The following is an 18,550-nucleotide window of genomic DNA, read 5'->3' as shown; positions in this document are numbered from 1 at the left end:
AATCTGTATTCTTCAATGTGAATAGGATCATGTCTGGCATGCATTGTTAAATAAACAGTTAAATAGATTGATACTCTTCTCCTGTGTGTTTTTACTGCATCTTCATATTATGCAAGGAAAGTATGTGCCTGATTTGGTGTGTAAAAATAATGATTGGAAATTCAGGATTAGAATATTTGATTTGTCAATTCTCCCCCTTTTAATGAGCTATAATATAAATAAGTTCATTTTAAAAGAAATGCAAAAAGTCAGTAGATTTTATACAGCTGAATAGTTCACTCCACTGAGCTTCACAAGTAAGCGAGCTCTTGCATAATGGGATCTACAAAGATGGATCCATTTTCTACCAATGGCTTTGGGCTAATTTTGGCAGAGAATGTCTTCTGTTACTTACGGCCCATTGAGCCAGTTGTACAATCGCAGTTAGAGAAGCAAACAGACCTTTGCTGGTTAGCAGGTTGAGTCCCACTGCCAGTGTGGCTTCCTGGGCAAGGCCCTTGAATCTCACCCCCCAGTACTTCAATCTGAAAAAAATTGGTTTCCTAAGATCATGAGCGAGGTCAAACTGACCTGTCTCATAATAGCCTAAATGCAGGTCTCATGATCTATTAGTGGCTGAATATATGAACAGGTGGTGCATTTGTCTTCACAGTGACAAGAAAACTAACATCAAAGGATCCAAAAAGCTGTGTAATAAAAGTTTGGCTGACAGATCTCTGCAGTTGGTCTTTGTGTTTCCTTTGTTTTAATTAATAAAGCTTTGGCAAATACTTTGCAGAAAAATTGATGGTGGTTTGTACATCAAGTCGGATCACTGACGGTCACATTGCGATGACACCTTCATGTTTCAGTTGATATATATGTCTGATAAAGGAGCGTGGACATATTGTAACTGAATTAAATGGGCAAGTGGTGTATGAAACTTTACTGAAGTCCCACTGTGCCCTTCCTTCATGCAATCTGGTTGGCCACTTGTGTCCTGTCCAATTGGCATTGGTTCTAAATGATCTAATTGTTGTGTAAAGTTTCCAACTTTATATAAGGAAACAAAAGACTGAAACTATACTTGAACGTAATAGAAACAGAAACTGTAGGACCAGACTGGTGTGTCCTTGAACTCAAACAAGCATTTGACAGTTTAGTACTATGTGGTTATAATCAGCTTGCTTTACTCTGCCAGGTGTTTCTGTCATCCGTGACAATATCCGTCCCCATGTGACATGTTTCAAGCTGACGGCTTGGGGGTCAGCTACGCCCACTTCACATGACTGAGGCCTGGGAAGGAGTGGTACTGAAGGTCCTGCAGCACCCCCTGCCAGGTGGTAGAGGACCTGCATATATATACAACTTTATCAAGTAAAACATGTACAAAAATCATGCTAACAATATAACTGTGAATAAAGAGATGATAGATAAGTAAGCTTGTTTAGCTGGAGCGTATTTTCATTACATTTGACCACATTTGAGGGCTGCGTGGTGGCATAGTGGTTAGAGCGCCCACCCTTTCTTTGTGGAGTTTACATGGAAGTGGGTTTCCTCCAGGAACTCCACTTTTCTCTCACAGTCCAAAAACATGTATGTGAGGCCAGTTGTTGGCCCTGTGATCAACTGGTGACCTGTCCAGGGTGTAACCTGGTTAAATGGGATTGGCTCCAGCGCCATGCAACCCTGTACAGGTCTACTCCACTCCCTGTACAGGAGACGGATGGATGGGTGGACTACATTTGATTACTGAGTAACAGTCGCTTGTGATTTTAGTAATCATGGATGTACAATAATTTCCCCACAAAACAACTATCATTTTTAGCATTTGGTACAATAATCCTACATTTCCCATAGGTTCAGTACCCCCTGTGAACCAGATCCAGCATAAACAATTCTCTGTCCTTAAAAATACTCTGCCCTGCTCTGCACATTTGCATGACTCCCAACAAATGACTCCAGCTGTTAGCCATCCCTGCAAAAACACATAAAACGATAAAGGCATACAATGTTGAGCCATAAAATAATATTAAAGTAGTTATGGAAAGACATAAACCTCTCCTTCCTCCCCCTCCTCCTGTTGCTGTTGAGATGTGAGAGACATTTGCTGCTGTGCGGCGCGTCACTTATTAAAGCTAAGGCAGAAACACAGCACAGAACAAGGTGTAAGAAGAAGCTCGTGACAGTAGAATGTCTCTCTTCCACGGGGTTAATGACTGCCCAGGGGACCGAGCTGTTATGTCTGAGCAGTGCGCAGTGCTGCCTGTCAGTCTGCACTGAGAGGCCGCGCCGTCCTGGACTGGGACGACCAGTCTGTCGGCTGTGGGTGTGTGTAGTGTAACACACACACACACACACACACACACACACACACACACACACACACACACACACACACACACACACACACACACCGCGGCGGGGGGAGGGGGGGGGGATGCGCGCGCGCCAACCGTGGTGCGTCAGCTCCCACGACGCACGTGGACGGGAACATTTTGTACCGAGGTTTCTGCACGTGCCTGTTCCGTCCTCTGGGCTGCGCCTCGCGCACGCGCCGGCGCGCAACGAAAACAACCTAATCTCCGCGGTGTCGTGTCAACGCAACAGCATATGACCCAGATGTACCGTGCACTCTTGAACTGTTGCACTTTAGTGAGGAGGGAAGCGGGGAGAGGCAGGCCGAAGGAGCCGCGGAAACGCCTCCTCTTCCCCAGAAATGTTTACCGCTCGGCTGAAAGGGGGAGTAAACGAGGAGGGGTGGGGGGAGTACGTGCTATAAGCGTCCAGACCCTGAACCGAGTTCTTTTTTTTCCTGGAAATATGGGAAATCTGCAGGGTCGAGGAAAGAGGGGGTGGTGTTGCACTACAGTTCTAGCAGGAAAGAAGGCAAGAAGTCCTGGTACACAACAAAAAAGCACATTTCATTCTGAATAACATATTTTTCATGTCGTGACAACTTTTCAATTTAGGGATCTAGATTCATCTGCTTGAAAGTAGTGACTCACTGAAGTTTGAGCCTAAACTAAAGGGGCATTTATGCAGCTGTTCAGGAATAGGTGTGGCACTTTGTGAAAATACAAAAGCCACAACTCTGTGTTGATCTGCAATTATTCCCCATCTGATTTCTCTATGATAGAACCTCAAGCAACATTAAACAATGTTTTCTTCTGCCCTTAACATTTTGATTACAATCTGAAGCAATTATATGTTGACATATGTGACAGTCCTCTTTCGGTATGCTGTGAAGAACGAAAAACAACATCAGCTATTGTACAAATGGCATTGGATGGGTTGTCATAAGTTCAAGTGAAGCTTTGAGGACACATGAGGCCTCCGCTAATTTAGGATCAGCCATGGTTGTGAAACTGGGACACAAAGTGAGACCTGTCCACAGCTATAACATAATGACACACAGTTGCTGGATTGATTTCCAAAACATGCCCTACTCTTAGTGACACAGATTGTTGTGTCATGTTTAAAAGGCTGAGCTGCCACCTCTTATCAAATCAAGTTGCAAAAAAGCTGTTGAGCTTAAGAGGTCATGGTGATTTGAAGCTAGTAAAATAAGTCAGTGAAGGATGAAACAGTCAAAGTTTGACTGTTTCATCAGAGCTTTTCACACTGATTACCTTTTTTGGTAGCAGGGTCTAATTGTAAAAACGTGTATTGATTTACAATTTACATAAGCGTCAATAAAAAATGAGATTGTAACGCATCACATTTAATCTGCTCGATCTGTTTGTGATATGTTTCAAAAAATGTCTCGACCCAAAAATCTAGAGCTTTAGGCTGAAACCTCGAAATGTCAGCGTTGGAAACGTTCCTTTTTCCCAGTTTTGTTCAGTACCTGAAGGCAACACCAGTGTGATCCCTCCTTTTCCGGACTGGTCGCGGACTCTGATTGGTCCCGAGCTTCATCCATCACTCCACTGAAAAGGCAATTCCAAAAAACCGAGTCACGTTTTTTCTCAGCCAATCACAGCGCGACTTTATCATGACACCGTGGGATTCCGCGAAATTGTTTCTTGGAGTTGGAAGAAGTGCCGCTCTCAGTAAAATAGGACAAGTTGACGCATGTGTGGGTGCGCACAAAGGCAGCATAGGCGCAGACACAATAGTCCGGTGGGTAAAACGCAGTGTTTTATTGAACCTCTGCTCGGGATAAAGGAGACGGAGGGAGACGGAGCGAGGTAGAGCCGGAGGCCGATTCAAACCGCTATCTTTCCTGAGGGGGGAGTTTATTTATCCGCCCTGCAACATCAACGAGAAAGCGCAGTCTTTGCGGAATAGTCACATTGAAGACGACACGTGTGGATGATTAACCACATGTTTCCTGGGAGGGCTGCGCTCTGATCGCCTTTACTGTGTCCGTGTGGTTGGATTGGGTTTTTTTTTTTGTTTGTTTGTTTTTGGGTTTTTTTTATCGGACACGTCGATCTCTTTCTCCAGCCCCGGACCCGCTGCAGGTTTGTCATGTCGGAGGTGGATGTCTCTGCGGACCGCGTCCCCAGCCGACCCCCGGGCCGGACAGAGGACGTGCTGAAAGAGAACCCGGAGAACAGGACTTTGCTCATGGTGGCAATGATTTTACTGGACTTGAACAAATGCAGCCCCGGTGGCATCAGCGCCGGAGGCAGCAGATGCTTGGGGGGCGGTGAGGCCGCCGCGCAGGAGAAGGTGGAGCGGGGGGGTTGCCGGTTGAACACCGGGGACAGCCGGGGCGCCCTTGTCCCCAAACAGCCCCGGAGCAGGAAGGTGGCGGGGGGCCCGGCGAGACAGGAGTCTCCCGAGAAGCGGCACTGCTGCCCGTTTAACGGGTGTGGGAAGATGTATGGCAAGTCGTCCCACCTCAAAGCCCATCTGAGGGTCCACACCGGTAAGTGGGCCCTGTGTGTGTGTGTGTGTGTGTGCGCGCGCGCGCGTCTGGAGGGGGGTTCACGCCTACGAAAGTCACGGGCTCGGTTCTGTTAACTGCTCTGCGTCACTTCTGCCTCCCAACACTTAAAAAAAAAAAAAAAAAAAAACACTTCCCACCCCCCCCATCCCGTCATATTGATTTATATGAATTAATAAAGTGATCTTCCACATAACAAACCAGGCTTACAGACCACGGTGCCTCTATGTGCCTCGAGGATTGTGACTTGTGAGGGGCCACATGTTCCTGCCAATGAATAACAGATTATAGGAAAAGTGTCCCCATGAAGCGGCCCTGGGGGGGGGGGGGGGGGGTTCTGTCCGGACCATATTGGGCCAGGGGCAGGTCGACTCATCCTGGAGAGGCGGGTTTGACGTGTTGTTGACACGCAACCAAACCGTGAGTAGCACGTACCGCCGCCCTTATTAGTGATGCATGAGACTGTTGAGGAGGTGTGATTAATCATGACACACAATCTCCTCCGAGAATCTCTTTTTTTTTTTCTAACTGCGTGGACATAAATCTGCACCGTACGTCATGCCCTGGCTGTGACTGCGGGTGCACTGGGCTGTATGGTGCCTCACAGGTCACTGCGACACCGTTGTCCTCACACGCTTGTGTTCTGAGATAGCGCCCCTCCTGCACCACGACTTCCGCATACGTCATCTCCCCCCGCCCCCTCACGCCGGGTTGTAAACAAGAGCGGACATGTGGTCAGCGGAGCACGTGGAGGAGTTTCACTGGAACCGTGTTTGATTTTTAGATTATTTTTTTTTATAACTTGTGGTTTTCGCAGAGCTTGACTCGCCATTTCCAAATCAAAATGTTCTTATTTCCTCCTTAGAAACTACTGTTTATGCAACTCATTCCGCGACTCCCTTCCTGAACCTTTGTTACCTTTGTTTTTCACTCAATCTGATAATGCATCTGTGCTAAATATTCTTATTTATTGGACGACTGTCACATTTTCAACTTTTCTGTGTCTGGGTTCATTTGTATCTCTCCACATTCCCAAGTCCATTTGCCTTCCAGATATGGAATGATCTCTGTGATTTATAATCTGTTATATTTTTTTTTGCTATCTTGGGACCGCTGTGTTCCCAGAGGTTTACATACCATGAGACCATTAAAACCACTCTACAGTATACATTACTTTATGAATGACTATTTGGAAGATGAATGCCATGTGGTCATACATTTTCTGAAACAAACAAAAATATCTTCTCCATTAAGTGTTTTAATAGAGCATAAAGGAAAGGAAAGTGATAAATAACACAAGGATGCATATAACGACTCAAATCAGGTTAAGCTTGTGTGCGATATTGATTAGATTAGAATAGTTTTGCTATTTCGTTATTAGTCCCACAGCTGGAAAATTTCAGCCGTACAACTATGAAATAAGCTTTAATGCAAAACCACAAGTGCAACAGTTACAGTAGTTACAGATTATGTAGAAAAACATCAGAGATAATAAGATGAGTGGATTTGATCTTTATGAGATTGACTCATCCCCCGCACTTCTATTAATATTCAATACAGCAGTTCTACATAATTATATCATTGTAATAGAGTATATGAATATAAATGCACATAAAAGTAGGAATAAATAACTTTGTTCATATATCACAGTGGAGACTGACTAATGTAATTAGTGATAGAATATTGTGTACTAATTATGCGACATGCTTGTGTTTCCTCAGGTGAGCGGCCTTTTGAGTGTACCTGGTCAGAGTGTGGCAAGAAGTTCTCCAGGTCAGACGAGCTGACGCGTCACTACCGCACGCACACGGGCGAGAAGCGCTTCAACTGTCCCATGTGCGACAAGTGCTTCATGAGGAGTGACCACCTGACCAAACACGCCCGGAGACACGCAGGCTTCCATCCCAGCATGCTTCAGGGCTCCAGTGTGGCAAAGAGACGGCGTTGCTCCGTGTCCATGTCCTCCTCCGATTCCGGAGATCAAAGCCCCGTCGGGGTGTGAGACCCGCCCACATACTGTACAGAATAAACGTGAAGCCACTCTCACAGGCAGACATAGAGGCAGCCACAAACACAGACACACCTGGATGTGTCGCTGACACAAACCCCATCAAGACAGACAGCTCAACCAGCCAAACCACAATTCACAGAGTTTTTTTCTACTGCACACTTCCCATTGTGTAACAGCAAGTAGAGACCTCCTCAACCTGATTGTAGTTAGGCTAGAACTTCCTGTCCTTTTACCTGAAGTGACTGGTATTTATTGAGGGATTATCAGGGTCTGTCAGGAAGTAGCTAGAATTGTTTTTTATTTAATGTTCTGTCACTTTTTACTCAAAAGAATTTGCCATCCAAGTGGTACAGTTATGGTTTCCATAACACACTACACATTCTCATTACAACCAACTAGAAGACAAAATCCTCTGACTGATATAATGATAGCTTGTTAGGTTTTGGAAGTAGAATATCACTACTGCACTAAAGTCCATCTGTACAGTTGCTTCTTAGTGCAGGAAAAAGGCGATTGTACAGTATTATAGTATCATCGTGTAAATAGATTAAGCAGACTACCTTTTGAATGGATGCTATGTTCAGTACAGTATAGTTATTAGAGTTTAAAATTTAGAGTTATTACATATAGAAATACAGAGCTTGGATATTTAATTTTATATATTTGGCTATAGACCTGAGGTATAATCATGTGTGTATCAGTTTGTAAGCAGTGCGTTATTGTGTTGAGACATACATGTTGTAACATCAGGTTATATTTGCAGAGAAATGCACCAAAATATGGTTTTACAGTGCTTTAGAGACCATAGTGCATGGGAAATTACATTTCAACATTTTGTATTTTTTTTTTTCCAGGCTTGAAGCTTGCCAGTGGGGCAAGTGAAACATAACAGGGTAAAGCCTTTAAATAGTAAAGTTGGAACTTTACTTCTTCTCTTGCAGTTAAGGCGCTACAGTCTTACGACCACAATAGTCTATGTTAAGTAAATGTCTGTGCCTTTTCTGGTGCATCTGCAGCACAGGACAGTTTCTACATTTTTAAGCCACTCATGGTGTTAAGTCTTGAACTTCGGGGTTGGGGGACCCGGGTTTCGATTCCCACTTGCAGCAGGAAGGGAATCCGGAGTCAAAACGGGCCTGGTGCAGGTTGCAATAACTTGCTGTGGCGACCCTTGTGAAAAAGGGAGCGGCAGAATAGACGCTTACTTTAAGCCGAGGGAAAAACACTACCTAATTGAGCCTTGTTGACACTTTTTGTTGCTCTTCGTTGATACTTCACAGATTAATGACTGTCTAATACCAACAGTGCCAGCTGCTGTACACTGAAACCTGCTTTTTGTTTGTCTCTGGACTGCATCCTTTTCAGGGTCTTCTCATGTGGCGTGTAGTTATATGAGTTTATTGCTACGCCCCCTGCTGGTGACATGGAAGCACAACATTTTTCACAACAGAAAATCATAAACCTCTTTTTTATATTTAATTAAATTCGTGTTGCAGTTTGAGGAGTGTTTTTTTTTTTTTTTGTATTTGTTTGTTTTGTGAATCAATTAATTCCATGATGTAGCATGTTTATACATATTTCTTTGGTACCATGTTTGCTTTGTTGGTTAGGTAATCTTTTTATAATCATATTAATGGGTCGTATTAATTAAGGAGCCAGATACATTATTGATGTTGACTCTTCATTTTATACTTATGGATATTGCATCAAGAGGCCCAAACAGGTTAAAGTTCAGAGTTGATAACCGTGTAGAAGGCAAATTACATTTGCTGATTGAAAGTCCCTGTTTTCTTTTACTTCTTGGCATTACAATGACTGTGATTAGATGCTGGTGCCTTTCGGGTTGAAGATATTTCTTCTGATGCTACTGTACTGTAATCAGGGAATGTCAATGCAAAACCACATGTTCTTGCAATACACACAGCTGTAAAATAATTACTGTTCAACAGTTTTAACATTAAAATTATAAATTTGTTTCTTTCTAAATCGTTTGCTCATTTGTCCTTCCATTGCAACAGTTACTTGAATACAAAACTACAGGTGCCCCTTAATAATTCCGACAAACATTGAAGTCACTTTGATCCAATGAGATATATTAAAATCAGATTGATTTGTGTGACATATAAAACAAAACTATAAACAAGAAAACATGTTTTTACTTTTAGATATTCCGTTTATGTTCACAAAAAGTTGCAATATATTTATGTTTTTTTAGACACCTGGGCATATGTGAACACAGCAAGGTAAAACTTTCATTTGCTCCGTGTTTATTTATTATCATCATACACTGCACATAACAATAACACTGTTAAATACTGTAATGTAAGTGTCTACAATACAAGAAAATCATCTTTTTTTTTTTTAAAGGTAAATCAAATAAAAGCAACTTTAAAATAGATTAAATGTAAAAAAAAAACAACTGCATAAACATCAAATGTTCCACAAAAAAAAAAACAATGGCAAATAATACTAATCTTTTAACTTCTCTGTACTTAAGGCATACTGCAATGGCAAATGAATTGATCTAGAGGGGAAGAACGGGGGTAAATGTTGATTTTAGTGTTCCAACTCAACGATCCTTGATGCTTCAATTACAGAAAGATTTCCATCCTATCAGTTGTATGAGAAGTCGAGATCATCTCACATCAGTGTTTTGTCGTTGATGGTCTGTATGCCTGCAATGAGAGCGAGAAGAAAAGGAAGATCTCTGAGGTCTGACCTTGTGCGCTCGCTGTTCTCAAACATTGAGAAAAGATAAAAGTGATGACAGTGAAAAATCTATCTAAAGTTCCTCTTTCAGTTCCTTTGGCCTCGATAACGTGACGATCATGTAAGTACCCCGTAAGGGGGGGGGGGGTAATCTTCCCTTTTGACACAGTTGATTTTGGCTAAGCCACTCCAGTGCTGTTCAGGAAGGAGTGCACTCAGGAACTCAAAAAAAAGTGCAAATTTAAAACTATGGAGAATGTGCAACTTGTGTGTTTGTGTTCGTATTAGTTTCTCCTCAATCAATCCGATGCACTACAGGCTGTTCTGAAGCCATTCTTGCTCAAACATTCATCTTCAAACTGCGTGAAGCAAAATCTCAAGTCCGTCGGGTGAAGAGAGAAGAAGTGTTGAAGGTGGCGTGAGTGAGTTGTAATAACTTGGTCTGTGCTACATCACAATCCTGTACAGTACAAATTAATCCGGCACCAGTTTCCCTTCATTTAGAGAACCAAGACCATCGTGCACACTTCTCAAAAAATCCGAACAATCACACCGATTTCTCCAAGGTAAAAAAAACAAACAAACAAAATAAGGGCTTCAAATAAATAGAAAAAAAAGAAGAAAATAAAACACAATCCAAAATTCAGGTTAGCAGAACAGTTGACTCAGCAGTTATGATAATGTTTCCTGTTACTCAGAGATATTTCAATCACTTCATGGCATCAATCGTCTTTTCATTTATGTCAACTAACAGCAGTGTGTTGTATCACGTGTACTTGGAGAATAACTCTCAAACACAAGTGTTCGTCCTACCATAGGAGGAAACCGCCGCTTTCCCTAAAGTTCAAATACATATTCTTTATTCTCACACGTTCTCCTGGATTTTGAACCAAGGCTTCTCTCTGTTGGTTTGATATTTCTCATTATGATCATAGCACTTAACTGCCTTTAGAATATTTTATCGATGCCTGGCTGTCGCCAACTCCGGTGGCGAAGTAAACTCACAGCAGATGAAGACGAGGAGAGGGGGTCACGCTGTGTGGAAGGGGGCAGGAGATCAGAGGGGCGGGGTTACTGTATTTGACAGGTGGTGGAGGAGGTTGCCTGGCAGCACATGCAGGTGGGGTTAACAGATTTGGGCGGGATGAGATCCAGGTCTTCGTCATCCGGGATCTCATCAAGGCGGTAACCATCTTTCAGCAGCTGGATGTTCAGATCCTGATTGATTTGCTGGGAATGACAGAAAAGGCAGAAGAAGATGTTAGTTAAGTGGTTCTATTGTCCACAAACAGTGAAAGGGTGCAGGATTTGCTACACAACTACATGTAAAGATGACTTTACAATGAAATAGAATAGAAAATAGAAATAAACATTATCCTGAACTGAATGAAGCTGGACAGAAGATGGATGGTGCGAATTCCTTTAATTCACCTGCAACTGCTCACATCTCGTGACTGAAGTTGATAAATCGCATCTTTGCCACAGGATTTGGTCGATGGACCAAGTCTAAACTTTTGTTATGTGTGATGCTGAAACCTTGATGCTTGAAACCTACCTCTTCTGCTGGACTTTTAATGAATTTATAATCTGGGTTTTAGTTACGTTTTCTCTATATTAAAAAAATGTTTTTCTGTCTTGTCAAACTTGACAATTTTCATCCAAATATTTTGTCACCGAGGTAAATATTCCTTTATTTCGTTACAAATGTATTCATTTGGTTATCCTTCCATAGAACTTCTATACCACTTCATTCAACTCGGGGTCGCAGGGCACCGGAGCCGATCCCAGCCGACAGCAGTTCATCACAGAGCAAACGGAGGGGCACAGTCACACTTACTGGCAACTTAAAGTAACCACGAAATCCCTGTGGGAGGAATCTAGATGCATCCAGAGAAAACCCACATACACACATAGAGACCTCAAACCCCATCCAGAAAAAAATCCCAGGACATTCTTACAGTAAGGTGAGCGTGCTAAGATATGAGCTTTGTGACACATTGTGTTATTCTGTTAGATAACCATCAGGGGATGGTGCACTGCGGTCATGAAGGGAAGGATTTGAGGAACCGCAACATTCATAGGCTGTGAGCTGAACTGGTACTACGCAGTGGAAGGTGTACCAAGAAAATATCCCCCACATCACTAATGCGCCAGGAGAAGCCTGGATCATTGACACAAAGACGGATACACGATTCTATGCTGTTTACACCAATTTCTCACCCGACAATCATCAGACCAGCCAACATTTTTACAATCTTAGTGTTTTGAGGTTATGAGCAGTTGGAATAATGTAAATAATAATCAAGTAATCAGAGAGTGTATGTCTCCTAACGTGATAGAGGGGGCAGGAAAGACGTTTTCTTCAGGTTATTTTACATCTTCCACCACATTGGGTGATCCATGACAACATTGTTGATGTAGAAACAGGTCATTAAGTATCGTGAGTAGGGAAGCTGTGGAGCTCGGGAGCGTACAAAGGGACGCTGGTGATGAAACACATGACGTGAATGCAAAGGGAAGAAATCAAAACATGTTGACTGTAAATACCCCGAGGTTACGATATGTTGAAGAGGAAGTCTCCTGGCTGAGCCACGTGACTTCTCTCACTACAGTTTGTAATGACGTACAAGCCCTTCCTCTGAGTCACTTCGACAACATACATGACGACTTTTCTCGTGTGTGTGACTTGGACCGGTTTAAAGTTACGGCGGTAACCATGGCGAAGCACACTCACAGATGGCTGTGAGCATCTCTTGGAGCTCTGTTGGGAAGTAACAACTATTATCCTGGTGTGAATTTTGTTTCCATCAAATATAATGTTTTGTTTGCATGTAAAGTAAAAAAATAAGTATTTTTCTTAAATGTAACAAAAATACTGGCTTTTCTACAGACTGTATTTTAAAGCAACAACCACAAAAACTTGCCACTGTGTGCTGATTATTGAAAATGTTCTATTCTTAGCCCAAATAAAGCCTCAAATGAGTTACACAATTTAGTCTTAGCTTGTTATTTTTGGCAACACGGTGCCATTAAGATCGGAGCACTTGAGAAGTATTTAAACGACAATGCAACATATCCACAAGCCTCGACTGAACACCGATACAGAGTGTGGGAATCAGGATTCCTCTGGGGAAAATATGCAATGATGTCTCTGTGATTTACACTTTTATTGGCAGCGGAGTAGAAAACAAGATTTGCCAGAGCAGAGAGCCCGAGATTATATTTCATTTGTGTCCCGTACACATTTGTGTGCAGGTGCATCTGGTGTGTAAATCATGCACTTGCAGCAAGGGCGCACGCCTACAGAATTAACATGGACGAGAGGGATGGAAATATTCGCCTCCAGACTGTATTACAAAGGCCTGTCTCGTTGGCCCTTTGACAATTGAAACAAAAATGGATGTGAAGGAATGAATTAGATTGTAAAGAAGAAAGAGGAAGAAGCACACATCTCACCTCTGCAGATGAGTATCCTGATGATGAGTATCTAGACATGTCAAAATCATCATCACTGAAACAAAAGAGAACCACATAGTCGTATATGATTACTTGTTTACGTGCCTGAAAAAGTATATTAAGTTTTGTATTAGTGCGTTAGTGTTTACCTGTCTGTATCTAGGGCCACCAGGGGCTTCTCATCAGGGCTCTGGTCTAAAGAAGAATAGCCTTTATTGGGCACTACCAACCTGCATGGAGGAAGTAAGAGAAAACAGAAGTAATATGTTCAGGTGCTGAACAAGGGCAAAACAGTGAGAGAAAGAGGGAAGGCCACTTTATTTGTTAAGCATTTCACAGCAACAAGTGCAATTAAAAGTACTGAGAGAAGTACTGGTGGCTTCGGTCTGCTCACTAATATCATGGAAGGTTATGTGGTTTTTGCAGGTAGTGTGATTTTTACTGATTTTCCTTTCAAAATCCGTAGTGAGATAATTACAACTGACAGTCAAAAGTAAACCATTGTTTTCAGATGAATTGTACCCAACAGTTATGTTTCTAGAGTAAATCCAGCTTTAAATAACATAACATGTCGACACCATCTATATTTATTGCTTTATTGCCAACATCCTTTCATTGGCTTGAGTAAAATAGGAAGATTTTGTTAAAACTAACAGTCATTAGCTGTGCAGTTTTCTTATTTGATTAAACTGTAGACCTGGAGCAGATGCAAAGAACAGAGAACTGTTCAGAGAATCAGTGACACATGTCCCAAAAGAAAAGAGAAGGCCTGTTCAGAGACATCAGAGAAGATGTTGATGATGTGGAAGCAGAGTTGATGTATGACCGTGATAAAAACCACAACCAGTCATGATGATGATGATAAGTCATATAGGCCTAAAACCAGACAAATGGCCCCCTCTGGAGCTGTTGCCGGCTTCACCACAATTGTTCAGGGCTTTTGAAATAATATCACTTAGTAGTAACTTCCATTTCTCCCCTCTCACAAACAGACATGTGCTTTGTCACGATACGAGAGACAAGCTTTCTCAGGTGGAACACACTGAAAAGTCTGAGAACCGCTGATCTATGATATTTGGTTACGAGACATTTTATAGGTGAAAATAAAAGGTGAGCATTTCAACTTGTCATGTTCTTTTGTGCTTTATCATATTTTGAGGTACATTTTCTGGTATAATTTAATGGATGAATACACCCGACATTAGTGACTAACCGTATAGTTTGTTATCTCAGGTTAAAAGAACTAAAACTCAGGCCCGTCCTGTAATTTTATGGGAGCTCATTTCAAATCTTTCAAACAAAGCAAAAACTACAAATATATTCTGCATGTTTGGTTTTGACTTTGGGAAAGAAAGCAGATTCCATCCAGCTGACCCGAGACGTCTGATTCATTTTTTAACTGAGAAAAAGATTTGAGATGCATTTTCGGGCTTATTAAAGACCAGTGGTCGTGTTCTGAAGATAATTCTCTGTGGATCTGACAGCAAGAACACAGACCTGCGAACTGGGGTGGTGTGATGGTTGTGAAGGGGAAAAAAAAGGGAGGAAAAACAAGAAGAACAACAACAAGAGTGGTGAGGTATGTTGAAATGAAAAAGTGGGGCCTGAAGGCACCATCACACATGGTCTCCGGTAACAAGAGGCGTTTAAAAGAGGTCTAATTTAAAAGTTCTTACATCAAACAAACCCTAAATCAATAAAGCTATTTTTAGGTGGAGCACAACAGTGGAGCCAGTAATCAAAGACAGCAGAGTGGATGTTATGTGACCGAATGATGAATTCACCGAAAGGCATCTTTCTGTATCAAATATAAATCCCTCATCTGAATAACAAACCTATAAAGTGAACTATGATAGAGAACATTAAAACACTTTCTTATTTGAGACCCAGTAAGACTTCTTGTCTTTGGAGGCTCGTGTGTATAGTGTTGGACCGGGGTTAAAGTAAATTGCTTGATAATCCCTATGATTTCTAATCTAAACCCTTTTAGCAGTGCTGAATGGCCTAACAGCTAACTGTGCAGTCGCAGACCTCACAGACACTGAAGTGAGTCTAACTTCATGTTGGACTACATCCATCAGGGAGCAGCTACACTGCTGTGCTCCACACAGCTGCAGCCAGCGGTTCTGCAGAATATCGGCGGATCATGTTTGACTTTCCCTGATGTTTTGAAAATGTTTGCTGTAAAGCAAATCCCATTGATTACAGATATTTTGAATTATATATTGTATGTATCATATGACTTAACACAAGTAAATTCACCAACATTAACACGAACAATTTGCAATTTTATGGTATTTCATATATACATATATATGTTTGAATTAGATGTCAGTACTTATTATGTATTTGTTGAATAGAAGCCGAGATTTGCTTGAATATTGCACAAATCTGCAGGAAAACATATTTTTTAGAACTTTGCTTTCTCTGATGTATCTTATGTGTGATGTGGAGCTAATCATTACAGTCGAAAACCGAAACATGGACGCTTGATGTTATTTAAAACTTTTTTTAAACCATAAATCCCCTCATACACAGAAAAGGCCTTTCATTCTTGCCACTAACTCAAAGATCCGTGGGCTCACTTCTTACCGTGTTCGGGCCATGACGTTGTTCTTCTTTGGCTGCTGGTTGACTGGACTACCTACGGTGTTGCTATTCTTCAGCGAGCCCTTCCTCGCCAGGTCTCTCTGTTTCTCTGTGTAAAAGATACGAACACAGGGATTCTTTGTAAATGACACAGAAAGTAGTAGATAAAGGGGTTAGCTGAAGTCCTCACTCTTCAACTAAGACACATAAGACTTAAATCATATGTTGTTATACCCTTATTTTAAGATTCTTAAATAAATCTCTTGTAATTAGCAGATGTCTGTTCGACAGTCTGTCACATCTACTGTTGGTAAATGTGCCCAGATTTGACAACAACAAACTGGTTTGTCTGAAAGACACTCATCATAAAGTGTCATGATTAGATTGAATGAGTGTCATTTAATTATATACATTTTTCTTTACTGGTAGGGTGACAAGAAATCTTTTCTCACTGCTTAGGAAGTGAGGGGACTGTTCAATTGTTTGTTTTAACCACAGTAACAAATAAAATTAATGCATTCAAGGAGCTCAGTAGCCAACATAAAATACTTGGACTGTCCTATTCCCCTTTGTTTGATTTTCATTCCGTTGACAAATTACCAAACTCGTGCTGTTAGTCAAGTCTGAACCAGCAGCAAAATAAACTACATTAACAACACAAGAAAATTAGGTATCTCATTTAAATTGCGCCATCAGTTAACAACACGACAATTCTTGGTCCATGAAAGCATCTTAAAGAGACACCAAATGTAGATTAGTTGCTCCATCTCAGGGTCACAGACACGATTCAGCAAACAAACATTATCAAACAAATATCCTCAAATAACATTTTGTGTTAAAGACACATTATGGAAGTACTTTAGGTTGTAAAACAACATGCACAACCAGCAAAAGGACCAATTTAATAAGTGAAAGTATAACTGTACTGATGCTCCAAATCTACAATTGAGCCCGTATGAAGTGAACCTCAACACGGGCTCAGGTACTGAATGTGTAGATGGGAGAGTTCAAATTCAATTCAAGTGTTTTACTCAGTTTAAAATGCTTTTGGTTTTAAAATGTAAGTATATCAACCGAGGAAAGTAAAAAAAGTGCTGCCGCTGCTCCTGGACTCTGTCCAAGGTGCTGAAATGAATCTTGAAGAACTCCAGTCATTAAACCAGCTCGGATTGGAGATATATTTTGCCTTGAAAGGCATTACTTCAATAACATCTGGTGTTCTGGTAACTGATAGGTTGTATGTCGTGAAAAAAGTATCTGTGGAATAGATTTTAAATTTACAGCCAATTGCACAACATGCTGATTCACAGAGATATACACTCAGGCCTGCAAATGCTGGAGCTCTTACTCACCTATTTTCATCTGCAGAGGTGAGGGCTTGTAGTTGATAGTGACAGGTTCCCCCTCTCTGGTGTCCGAGTCTGCCTCTGAAGCCGTGGACGAGGCCGGGTCCTGGACACACAGAAGGTATAAGACAGAAAGACAAGCAGCAATACTGCATTACAGTGTCACCCATGAATAATTAATGTATCTTTTCTATTTGCAAGGAACAATAGCCCACCACCACCACCATGCCAAAGCAGTGTGAATAAATAGTTTGTGAATACTGAACTTGGCAGATCCTTGATGTTCCCACGTGGGAATGTGTCAGTGTGAGGGTGGGGAGGAGAAAACTACCATAGTAGGTACATTTATTGACTACAGAGCAACATTAAGAGGAGCGGGGGCTTGATGGACCACATGGGGCATTGTGGGTGGATGGAGGTGGAGGAAGGCAGCAGATCAGACTGGTCAGGGTATCTGCTCCGGCCCCGGGCAGCAGAGGCCGCCCTGCAGGCTGCAGTAACCCCGGGCCGCGCTGCAGGCCACGGGGCGCACCGCCGGACGAGCCGCAGCCGACTCACCAGCGAGACGCACAGCTTTAATAACACATCTAGCAGATCGTGACCCACTCGTTGATTCTCTTAGAGAAGGAGCAAGTTGCTGCATGGATGCTGAGGGTGAAGCAGCCGTGTTTGGGATGGGAAGCCCGCTTCCGCCAGACATGACGGATGCTGCGCAGCAGACCGGCCGCTTCACGCGCAACACGGAGACACATAAACACTGCTGTATGTGAGCAGATCAACCATCACGGAGACGTCTAGACGCCTAACTCTCTGATCCGTTCCGGGAAAACTTGCTGGAAACGGTCTGTCGGTGCACGATCCGGTAATATTACACATGTGACGGATGTGTGATGAACAGCAGGCCTGACACCAAAAAAACACACACTTACGGTGCCATTTTAAAGAAGTGAACACAAACAAAAACACCGGATCGTCTGTGACTAATAAACACCCCACAAATGTGATTTACCAGCGGCTGCATCTCCGCCTGCATCTCCGCCTCCTGCACCGCGCTGGGCACCTGGAATCTGTCTATCTCCTCCATCATGGTGGCCGCGATCCTCCGTCTCCTGCGGGCCGAAACGGAACCGGGGCGCAGCTGCTTTCCACGGGACTGGGTCCGCTCTCGGGTCGGCTACGATCTCTGAAGCTCCCCGCTGATGAGCTACATCCCAGCAGGCAGGATGTCGACGGTGGTGTGACTGGCTGGATGGGTGACGACGAGTACACCACCCACTTCCGGGTGGGAGATCCCCAAGCTGCGGCCCGGGGACCCGACGGGGGTCCTCTGGAGGGGAGGATAGTGGTACCCCATAGATAGATAGATAGATAGATACTGAGAGCACTAACCACTGCGCCACCATGCAGCTATGTACAATTTATAACAATTTGTAATATTTATACTTTTGAAATTCTTAAACACCAACATATCAAATGATTCCGACATATTTAATAATTTAATATTCACTCATCAGATGCTATTCAATGACACTAAGCTATTTAGCAATATGAGTATATTACTGT

The 18,550-nt window shown here is 42.5% G+C and overlaps 2 protein-coding genes across 2 annotated transcripts; one reads left to right on the top strand and one right to left on the bottom strand.

Annotated features, from left to right (window-relative positions):
- Positions 1 to 3,962: 3,962 nt before the first annotated feature.
- Positions 3,963 to 8,870, top strand: klf9 (Kruppel like factor 9). The gene is made up of 2 exons (XM_080467031.1): positions 3,963 to 4,858; positions 6,598 to 8,870. Exons 1-2 carry the CDS (start codon positions 4,456 to 4,458, stop codon positions 6,876 to 6,878), a joined length of 684 nt encoding a protein of 227 aa, XP_080323157.1. The 5' UTR covers positions 3,963 to 4,455; the 3' UTR covers positions 6,879 to 8,870.
- A 270-nt stretch (positions 8,871 to 9,140) lies between these two features.
- On the bottom strand, positions 9,141 to 18,230 carry fam219ab (family with sequence similarity 219 member Ab). The gene is made up of 6 exons (XM_080467030.1): positions 17,997 to 18,230; positions 16,994 to 17,093; positions 15,645 to 15,750; positions 13,202 to 13,282; positions 13,053 to 13,107; positions 9,141 to 10,826 (listed from the first exon to the last, which is right to left on the bottom strand). The coding sequence occupies exons 1-6, from the start codon at positions 18,072 to 18,074 to the stop codon at positions 10,668 to 10,670; spliced, it is 579 nt and encodes a 192-aa protein (XP_080323156.1). The 5' UTR covers positions 18,075 to 18,230; the 3' UTR covers positions 9,141 to 10,667.
- Positions 18,231 to 18,550: the final 320 nt, after the last annotated feature.

The sequence above is a fragment of the Lipophrys pholis genome (genome assembly GCF_963383615.2).
Source record: "Lipophrys pholis genome assembly, chromosome: 7".
In the NCBI taxonomy this organism is placed as follows: Eukaryota; Metazoa; Chordata; class Actinopteri; order Blenniiformes; family Blenniidae; genus Lipophrys; species Lipophrys pholis.
Note: the sequence above shows the minus strand (reverse complement) of the source record. Positions and strands in the feature narration are given on the sequence as shown.

What these genes read in the sequence shown, in the direction of transcription:
- klf9 (XM_080467031.1), top strand. Translation starts at nt 4,456, where the DNA reads ATGTCGGAGGTGGATGTCTCTGCGGACCGCGTCCCCAGCCGACCCCCG. An exon ending in CCATCTGAGGGTCCACACCG is followed by an intron (nt 4,859 to 6,597) that starts GTAAGTGGGCCC and finishes GTGTTTCCTCAG; the next exon opens with GTGAGCGGCCTTTTGAGTGT.
- fam219ab (XM_080467030.1), bottom strand. Translation starts at nt 18,074, where the DNA reads ATGATGGAGGAGATAGACAGATTCCAGGTGCCCAGCGCGGTGCAGGAG. An exon ending in ACCTCTGCAGATGAAAATAG is followed by an intron (nt 15,751 to 16,993) that starts GTGAGTAAGAGC and finishes TCTTTTACACAG; the next exon opens with AGAAACAGAGAGACCTGGCG. An exon ending in AACGTCATGGCCCGAACACG is followed by an intron (nt 13,283 to 15,644) that starts GTAAGAAGTGAG and finishes TCCTCCATGCAG; the next exon opens with GTTGGTAGTGCCCAATAAAG.